Below are 10,292 nucleotides of genomic sequence, written 5' to 3' on the forward strand. Positions count from 1 at the left end.
AACCTTTAAAAAAATAAATTTAAAAATAGAAATAAATACCCAAGGGCATCAAAGTCATTTCAGTTTACCGAAGGATCAAATTCGCAATAAAACTATTTAAAAGAACCATAAATAATAAAATAAAAAAAATCAAGTTTACCTTATAAAAAATGTATATCAAGTTAACATTTTTGCAATTTCGTCCAACAAAACGAATGTTTGTCTTTTTCAAAACTCATATACGAGATTTGTGTATTCTATAAAAAATTGTCCATGACACAGAGCCCGAAGAGCACTTCGACAAACACCAGATACTTGAATCTCAGACAACCCCAACACCACCAACACTGCCGGCGAACGCAATTCTATTCAACGAGCCGCCGCCGCCCGCCCTCTACCTGACAACACCATGGTGAATGTTTTTCCGGCAGACAACGAATGCGGTAATGGTGTTGATGGCTCGAATCCCCATGCGTCTTCTTCACCGACTGTTAGCGATGAAAAATCGCCGTCTCCGGCAGTTTCTGGTCATTGTTCCGGGAAGTCAGCGGCGGATATGAGGGAGGAAGACGATTTCTATCAGAAGCTCAACAAGATCAATGAACCCTCTGGTCTTAGCTTATTGTGAGTCATCTACTCCTAAACATGAACTTTTGTTTTTTCTGTTATTTACACCATTTCACTCTCTATTATAGGTTTAATCGGTTTTAATGCTCATATTAGTTCTAAAATGGTCACGATCCTGAAAAAAAAGGAGCTTATATTGTGCTTTTATACCATTTTTTATGTTTTGTAATTGTATATATAATGCTATTTGTTATTAGCCATTAATAATAAATAAACAAACAAATTGTTTCTCCTTGTTTTTTCTGTATTTTTTTACACTTAGGACAAAAAGAATATCAATGATGGATGTGGACAATGCGCAATTTTGCTTTCATCGACACTCTTCTCTTGGATTTTTCTCTAGTTGCAAACCAAACTCCATTGATGTCGAACTTGAAGCAGCTTTATCCATCTTGAATCTCTTGAGAATATCATTTACATCTTTGTTTTGTGAAATACATATTGCCTCTTTCGTATGTTTACCTTCAATTCCCAGGAAATAGTGAACTAGTGATTAATGAAGCAACCCCATATCCGTCATCTCAAATTCACACTTCATGGAAGTCTTGAAGCATTCTATAAGACTACAACTGTTGGTCTGTTTCTTGTGAATATTGGATCATCTACATGTAAGCATATAATTGAGATTTTAATCAGTGACCTAAACAAAAAAAGTTATTTCAACTTCAAGTTGCAACTACTTACTTCATTATTTCTTTATTGATAACTTTTATATGTCTATAACAGCAATGTACTTGTATAATCTTACCCTTAATAACTGCATACTTATATGTCACTACCAAGATACAATGCATCTCATTTATTACATATTGCTATTATTAGTAAGTAATGTTAAAGTTTACAGTTATCATGTGTAAGGAATTGTAAGAATGTTCCTATTATGTGTAAAGAAATGTAAGTATTATCGGTTAATTATTGTTATTATTGGTAAAAAAAATGTATGTAAGTTGTTATGGGTTAAGAAATATAAGTATGTTGATATTATGGGTAAAGAAAGTACATTGCCTATTTTGGTAGTGGTAAAAAAAGCAAAGTATCATTCCTACTTCGTTCAATTTTCCCAAAAAACTATAGATCAAGTCAAATTTGTATCTTATATACCCATTAGATGTCGCATTGGGTGCTACTTCAACTTTTTATTTTTTAGTAGCGATTCGTGTTCATTTGTACCATTTTCACCAATGTTATAACATTGGTTGCATATTCATATTTTGACACCATATAAATACAATCTATGAAAAGAAAATGTTAAATGATCAAAAGAAATAAATGTTGTTTTCTAACACGGTTTTAGATAGAAGCGAATCGGTTTTAGTCCATGAGTTCATATTAATCTAACATTTGAATATTTGATGACAGATTTAATTTTCGTAACACGAGCATTGACTTGCATGAGTTCTACAAAATTGTGATTGATAGAGGCGGGTATCATCACGTAAGTGACATTTTATGTAACGCGACTCTTTCAAATCGTAGGAATTTTTGTTAATATATTATATGATTCACGAAGTATGTTATGAAAAAGTGTAATAGCAACCAAAAGTGAAAAAAAAAAATTTCGTTTTTGAATCATATCGAGAAAAACCACTATAGCATGTAGAAAGAAGAAAAATGTAATTTACTAAAGAGTTAATCACTATATTGTGGATCTCTTATAAGTTATATCATCTCTTTATAGGTCATGAAAGAAGGAAAATGGGTAGAAGTTGCATATTTTGCAACTCGAAAAGAAAAAAGCCGATTGACACCAACTCAACTTCAGAATCTATATGCAGCAATTCTTTACCCCTTTGAGCAAACTTATTTTTACCGCAGTCCAGTAAAACTCAACAAAAAGCCAAATATAATCATGCCCACCACGCAAGGTATAAATTTCTAAATTCTAATTTATATGTTTTGTTCTTATAGTGTAATTTAATTATAACAGTAACAATAAAATAATGTTTTTCAAACAGTGTGTACGTTTGAAGAAAAGAAACCCACTAGAGTTGAAGAAAAGAAACCCACTAGGGTAAAAAAAATAAGGAAAGACCCACGGGCCCCACTTGGGTCAAGAAACTGTTATCAGATGTTTCTTAAAATGGAATGTGATAGGCTAAAGAGTATACATGGAGGTACCCCATCTGCAAAGCTCCGAGATAGTATTGTTGAAGCATGGATGAACCTCTCTAATGAGGACAAACTGGTATCCTATCTTCAATTATAAATTTTGACACACAGAGTTCTGGACCAAAAAAGAAAAAAAAAAAAAAATGGGCCAAGTTCCAGTATCGGGCATTTGGGCTAATGGGTCAAACTAAAGTTTCTGGATCCAACTTTTTCCCATGATCACATTTATTAAAGTTCTCATGAAAAAACGTAAATACTAAATGACAATGCAATCTATTCAGATTGTATATCACATACGTGATTCAACCAAGTTAGTACTTTACGTTTTGTAGACCGATTTGTTATCAAAAAGGAAAAAAAAAATGTTTTTTTTTGACAGAATCCAAAATGATCACATAAGCACATATACAAAAAATGTAGTCTACTCAAATTTTAGTTTAATCGTTACCAGCATGGATATTCACTTTATATATAAACATCATACTTGAAGGTTTTAGATTTTTTTTATGTGTTTTGTTGTTTTTACCCTTTTTCTATATACTTTAAAGCCATATATCGAGGCAAGTAAGAAGGACAAGGAGCGGTATACAAAAGAGATGGAGGCATATGAGGAACAAATGAAGAAAGAAATGGTGGTATACGATGAACACAAAAGAAACCAAGAATGATGGGATTGCACAAGGGTCGAATGAATCAATAGTTCAAAAGGATTTTGGGTTGATAACGAATGCACAACCAAATGATCTTGCTTTTTGAATCGACATTAATGATTAGTTAGGAGGATTGTATGACCTTGGTTCAACTTCTATGAATATTCTAACTTTGTTCGATATGCATGTATGTGTACTTTTGGAGATATTTCGGTGTTGTAAATATCTTGATGCTCAATCTACTTTATATTGTATGTAATTGTTATGTGTTATGGAGGTGTTTTTTTAATTACCAAATGAGCTTAATGGGTTCAATGCTTAATCTAGACAACAACAATGTTTAACAGCTTAAGCAAAAAAAAAAAAAAAAAACTTAGACTTAATGTATTCAGACACTAGCCTAATACCTATTTATCCTTAATTCTTTTTCGTCTCAAACTCTACTCATTTTACAATGACAAAATTGGTTTCTCTGGTTTGCAAAATAATATGGATAGAATCCAAGAAGTTGTAAAATTGGTTTATGTGGTTTGCAAAATACTATGGATAGAATTCAAGAAGTTTTCAACTTGCATTAAAGGTCCAAAATAAGAAATTTATGTGTTTTTGGTTCTCTAACACTTGAAATGACTATTTTTCTTTTTAATTTCATTTTTATATTTTTTTATATTTCATTTCATACTTTATTAGTTATTAATAAAAATAAAAAAATTTGGTCAACCCCGACCCCTTCAGTAACATCTCTCTCTCTCTCTCTCTCTCTATATATATATATATATATATATATATATATATATATATATATATATATATATATATATATATTAAAGATGACCATCTTTTGCAATAGTGAACTTAGGTCCGTTTTGGCAGAAATGGTCCTCTGTCTATATATATGTTTAAATTCGTCTTTAGGGTTATTTTCTGTCAATATCCATATTTTTTCTGGACACGAGTTGCTTCTGCCTTTGCTATTCCTTCTTTACCTTATCTCCATCAGTCTCCAGTAGGGGTGTGCAAAAAAACCGCAAAACCGAAAAACCGAGCCGAACCGGCCGATCCAAAACCGAAAAAAACCGAAACCAAAAGAAACCGAAACTTAAAAAAACCGAAACCAAAAAAACCGGATATCGACGGGTCGTTTTTGGTTTGGATACTTAGGTATCCGCGGATAACCGAACCGAACCGTTTGATATATATATATATATATATATATATATATATATATATATATATATATATATATATATATATATATGTATATTATTCATTTCCATTGAACTTTTTAGCAATATCCCAAACAAAAATCATGATCGACAATTCCAATTTACACTTCTATATTATGTTTTTTTGTATTTTTATTTTTATATTTGTTATACCAATTATAATGTATGTTATTTGACCTTCATTATGTTTTTATAACTCTTTGGACTTAGTAATTTTTAGAAAGAAATCGTTGGAATGAAGTTTGTAATTTTGATTGTATTTGATTTTTTATATTTAGCGGGTACCCGTGAATCGAACCGTGGTTACCCACCATTATACGGTTCGGTTCGGTTCGATTTTTTAGCTAATTCGGTTCGGTTTCGGTTAGTGGACATGAAGTACCGGCCCAGTGGTGACGGTTCACAAATTTATTACTATCCGAACCGAACCGGCCCCTGGTCTCCGGAACCTTCCATACCGCCTCTCTGAAATATCGCAGACAGTCTCCATCGCTTACTTCTACTGCTTCTTTTCTCCATATGCATTACAGTCATATTCACCTTTCTTTTTCGATTTCAGGCACTAGCATATCGGACGACACCGCTTCCGCCGCAGCCTCCGTCGGTCAGTCTGCTTCTACTTGCCGGTTTTAGCCGCTTTCCCTTCTCCGATCGTTGACGTTTTACTCTCCTTCGGGTTAGTTCCATCTGTCTGTCTCTTTGTCGATGCTTTTATCTATCTACTTTTCACCATATCTTACTACTTCTTCACCATCACCGTCTATCGGCTTTGGTTCTCTGGTAGGTGGGCTTACAGTCGTCTTCCATCGCATTCTCTTTCAAACCGTTTTTTCCACAGATTAGGTTTCGATTTTGGTTTTAAGAAACATCTCAGGTACCGCTACCCCGTTTTCCCTCTTTAAATTTCGATTCATTTTTCGTGCTTCATATACTTCTGCCTCCTCAATCTCCCAATCAGTTGTTTACAGATTTCATTGCACCCACCAAACCTCACCGGCGATGCCCTCCAAACAACCTGCTCTGTCGCCTTCTTGCATAACCCAGTTCGAAACAGAGGAGATATTGAAGATGGGTTCCAATCAACCGCGTGCAACTGTTGTACTTCAACCGTATGTTCTTCTCGGGAAGCAAATCAATGTCGTGGATCGACAAATTCAGTCACTATCTATGTATGGCTAGAGGTTCGTTTTCCTTCTTCTACTTATTTGTTGTGTAAATCTTATGATTCACAATTTGTAGGACCAAGTATGATCAGAAAGTTCTTTTTTTTAACCTTGTATGTTTAGTTTTCTGGTATAGTAGGCTCAAAGAGTTATTTCCTTTTTAACCTTCTTTATTTTAGTTTCATGTTAAAGTATGTGTTTTATATCTACATCCAGTTCTCTGATTCTTCAAATCACAGTTGTTGATTTTCAATAACTACATGTTTATATGCTTATCCGTTTCAGGGGCTCGTGGGGCTCCTGTACACCATCAGACCATGAACACACAAGGGCGAACAGTTATGTATGCTAGGGGTGGTAGGAAAAGGAAGGTACTTGATGTGGACCTCAATGACGCTCCACCAAATGGAGACCATGAGCAAGTGGAAGGTCCACTTCTTTCTTTGACTCATGCTGGACAACTACAAGCTGTTGACCATAACCAGCTGCCAGTTGTTGCATTGACTTCAGGATCTTCACCACCTGTTTTAATCGATGTTGAGGAGCTGGATGATGATGTTATCATTTCATCACCAAGAGCTTTTGAACAAGTACATTCTGTGTTATACACTAAAAAATATTACCTTTTTATACAATATTCAGATTATTAACCTTCATTCGTCTTCTTTCAGGCTAGAAACGGTTCTCGAATAATTGCAAGAACTTCAGTGATTGATGTGGAATCATGGAATCAGGTAAACAAACACTAGTGTGAGTAATCAAATTAGGGTTATATTTGCGCATGTGTGCAGTATGTTTTTTCTTATGTAATATGTAATATGTAAAATACTCCTTCATAAGGATCTACCTTCCTTCCACCAATTGTAACCTTGAACCGGCATAAGCATGATGTCTATGGATTGATACTAATTTTTAAATTTTTTTTTATCAACAAAAGGCTATTACTTGACTTTTTTTTTTTTATAAAAATGTTTAATGCAGGAACATCGGAAAAAATGCTATTTCTATTGACGAAATGGTAGTTATAGATATTATAACCAAGTTAGTCTCTTTCTATTTCCCTACATACTTTTATTTTTTATAAAAAAAATAATGGTTTTATCAGTTTTTGTTAAAAATGCCCCTGCATACTCTTTTTTGGGTTAAAAACTTCATGATTTCATAGTTTTTGACCAAACTGCCATTGCATACAGCTTCTTTGGTAAAAGTTACTGACTTGAAGAGTTTTTAACGAAAATTTCCCGTGTATACAGTTTAACTATAGTACCTGAATTTGAAAATTTTAAACAAATTTAATAGAATTATATTAGAATAACCTTAATAAAATATTAGATGTTAGTTTTAGGTAAAGTATGACAAGTTTTGGTTGACTTTCAATTCATACATATCTAACAGTGGCTCACTTTCAATTCCTTTTTAGATAAACTTAAACTATATATATATATATATATATATATATATATATATATATGGGCTAATGTCATAAAAACCCTCAAGTTTTCAAGGTTTTGTCGGTTTTGCCCAAAGTTGAATTTTATGTCCGTTTGTGATAGGAAACAAATAAAAAGAACCCATAACAAGTAATTTGAGAGTATGTGCTCTATGTGTAAGTTTAATACTTTAGTCAAGTAATTTGATATATATTGTAACTGTATTTCTTAATTTCATGTTCGGCAAAACAGTAAATCATATAATTATGTCATTTTCACTAAGAATTTTTAGTAACTTTAATTGTAATTTCTACCAACAATCATAGAATGCTAATTCTATTTATAAAACTAAATAAACGAACTTCTTTCTTTCTCATTTTATTTATGTAGAATGATTATATATATATATATATATATATATATATGGTGTGGTGCGGTGCGGTTTGAACTGCGGTTTCACAGTTAAAAACCACAAACCGCACCGCGGAAGTTCTAAACCATGTTATGCGGTGCGGTTTGGTGCGGTGCGGGCGGTTTATGCGGATTGGGCGGTTTGGTGCACATATATACATATATTTTTAGAAGTGTAAATATGTATTTTGATATATGTTTTTTTTTTAAGTATAAATATATTTTTAGAAGTATAGATACATATTAATATATAAAAATTTAAAAATATGTATTTATACTTCTAAAAACTATATATATAAAACACGTATTCATAATTCTAAAAATATTATTTATCTTTTTAAATGGTATAACCTTGCAAACACACACACAAACAAACATATATATATATATATATATATATATATATATATATATATATAACATTAAAAAAATATAAATACAATATTTAATTAATCATTTTTTTGTATATAAATACGATTTTTCTGCATGAATACGTATATTATGAAAAAAAATACTTAGGGTAAAAATGCAAAAAAAGGGTAAACTTAAGGGTTTTTTTGCGAATTTAATATAATGGTAACCTGAAAAACCTGTTATCACCGGTAAAAAGGTAAAACCGAACATTTTTTTGAAAATGTTTGGGTAAAAACGGACATAAAATTCAACTTTGGGTAAAACGGACAAAACCCTGAAAACTTGAGGGTTTTTATGACATTAGCCCATATATATATATATATATATATATATATATATCTTGCAACAATGATCACTTGAACATTACTCAAAAGTTTCAATTTCAATTTTTTATATTTAGTTTTTCTTTTTTCAAATTTAGGTGGCAACATCAGTACATAGCAGCAAATTTTCTATTTGAACTTTTTATTTTTGTTTTTTGCAATTTCTTTTCATTTCCTTTTCCAAAAACCAAAATACATTGCCATTTGGTCAATTTTCCATTTTTAGTTGACACCTACACTAAATAGCAACGTATTTTGAATTTACACATTTATTTGGTTTATGCAAATTGTTTTCATTTTTTTTACCAAAAAGAAAAATATATTGCTATCTGTTACAAATTTAACCACTATTATCAACTAATCTATATGTTTTTTAATAGTTAATTAAATAGAACTTTATTTTTTTCTTTTTTTTGTTTGGTAATTCAGTGAAATATAATGTTTGCAGTTACCTTCCGCTATTACAACAGATTTCACCACATGGGCAACAACAGTAGCGGGTGGCACCACCAGACTCGCAGCAGCAGATGCACCTCATCAGTGTAATATGATGATCATCCCTTTTACCTTCAATAGTGTGTTATGTTTTGTTAGATTAAATTTATACCAAAGAATCATAGGGGTGTTTTAGGTTTTCTCTGCTCTTGATCTGTTGAAATATGATGTTTGCAGTTTTGTTCCATTATTGTGGCAGATTCCACCACAGGAACAACAACAACCGCAGGCAGCACACAAAGTTTTGATCCACTTGACCCTTTTCTTTTTCAGTTGAATATTTTGATTTTAGCCATTTGACTCGTTCATAAGTAAATGAGCTGTGAAAAGCTGTTTGATTGTTTGAATGTCTCTTTTTCATCAGTAATGATCGAAATACCAATTTACCTTTTGTTTGGATGTATATTTGGTTACCACTTCTGTTTTAGTTGGTATTTATTCTCTCTTTCTATGCGTATGTGTATTTATTAATGAATGTTGTGTAATTTAACTTATTTTCCTTGCTCTGTTTGTTTGTAATATCAGATGAGTAAGTAGATTTTACTGACCCATGCGAAATGAATGATTGTTGCACTTAAATAATTAACCTTGATTTTGCTGTGTGGTCAGGTTTTTTCTATGTATTATCCTAAAAAGTATTATGTAAAGTCTATATATTCACTCAAAATTATTATGTAATCCTTTCTATCAATAACAAGCATGAAGTGACCAAAATGATCGGATCTGTCCAATTCCATACCCCGCAACGCGAGGTTCCCCATCTAGTTATAATTAATATTGACACTTACTTTGTAAGATTGATATGCCCTTACGGTCAAAAGATTGCTATACCAAGATTAAAAAAATTATTTATATTAATCAGTCATATATTTATTTATTTTTATCTACTTGTTTTGTTTACTTTTATAGTATTTTTAATTTCGTCTTTGTCGATACATATAAAATCAATAAAAACAATGTAACACAATACGATATGCATTGTTAAAATGAATTTAAACAAAGTAAAATATTCAAAGTTGTCATATTAAATTAGTTACAACTCATATAATATGACATATACGACAAAACAAACAAAAATTATGTTTAGATTCATTTACTTATTAAATAAATAAAAATTAACAATCTTTTTATGGAAAAGCTTAATCATTTAGAACACTTAGATACGCGTTCAGTTTGTTTACCTGTGCTTTTTAATTAATAACTTTATATTTAAAAATAAAAGTGGTAAATGATATACTCCCTCTGTCCAAAAATTATAGTCTACAGACAAAAAACACACAGATTAAGAAAACATTAATTACCACTAACTTTATTTAATAAAATGACAATTTTATCATTACTTTGCATTTAATGTTGTATTCAATGCTTAATTGGTTAAGTAATAATGATGGAGTATTTTGGTAAAATTGTTATTTATTTTTAGAAATGAACTATTATTTGGGAAAAACCAAAAAGGAAAGATGAA

General features: G+C 31.3%; 2 protein-coding genes across 7 annotated transcripts; both read left to right on the top strand.

Moving 5' to 3' along the window:
* Positions 1-221: 221 nt before the first annotated feature.
* LOC145115874 (uncharacterized) lies at positions 222-3,573 on the top strand. The gene is made up of 5 exons (XM_079052230.1): positions 222-603; positions 1,966-2,041; positions 2,285-2,471; positions 2,562-2,791; positions 3,264-3,573. Exons 1-5 carry the CDS (start codon positions 389-391, stop codon positions 3,381-3,383), a joined length of 828 nt encoding a protein of 275 aa, XP_078908356.1. The 5' UTR covers positions 222-388; the 3' UTR covers positions 3,384-3,573.
* A 1,482-nt stretch (positions 3,574-5,055) lies between these two features.
* On the top strand, positions 5,056-9,218 carry LOC145116985 (uncharacterized). 6 transcript variants are annotated; one of them, XM_079053285.1, is made up of 8 exons: positions 5,056-5,267; positions 5,376-5,465; positions 5,560-5,772; positions 6,040-6,183; positions 6,265-6,344; positions 6,426-6,488; positions 8,781-8,874; positions 9,027-9,218. In XM_079053285.1, exons 3-8 carry the CDS (start codon positions 5,703-5,705, stop codon positions 9,125-9,127), a joined length of 552 nt encoding a protein of 183 aa, XP_078909411.1. In that variant the 5' UTR covers positions 5,056-5,267; positions 5,376-5,465; positions 5,560-5,702; the 3' UTR covers positions 9,128-9,218. The 6 variants fall into 6 exon arrangements, with proteins under 6 accessions (XP_078909411.1, XP_078909407.1, XP_078909409.1 ...); XM_079053281.1 differs by having other exon boundaries at positions 5,550-5,772; positions 6,040-6,344; XM_079053283.1 differs by having other exon boundaries at positions 5,388-5,465; positions 5,550-5,772; positions 6,040-6,344.
* The last annotated feature ends 1,074 nt before the right edge of the window (positions 9,219-10,292 follow it).

Source organism: Lactuca virosa, chromosome 5 (assembly GCF_052849685.1).
Source record: "Lactuca virosa cultivar CGN04683 chromosome 5, Lactuca_virosa_CGN04683_v6, whole genome shotgun sequence".
In the NCBI taxonomy this organism is placed as follows: domain Eukaryota; kingdom Viridiplantae; phylum Streptophyta; class Magnoliopsida; order Asterales; family Asteraceae; genus Lactuca; species Lactuca virosa.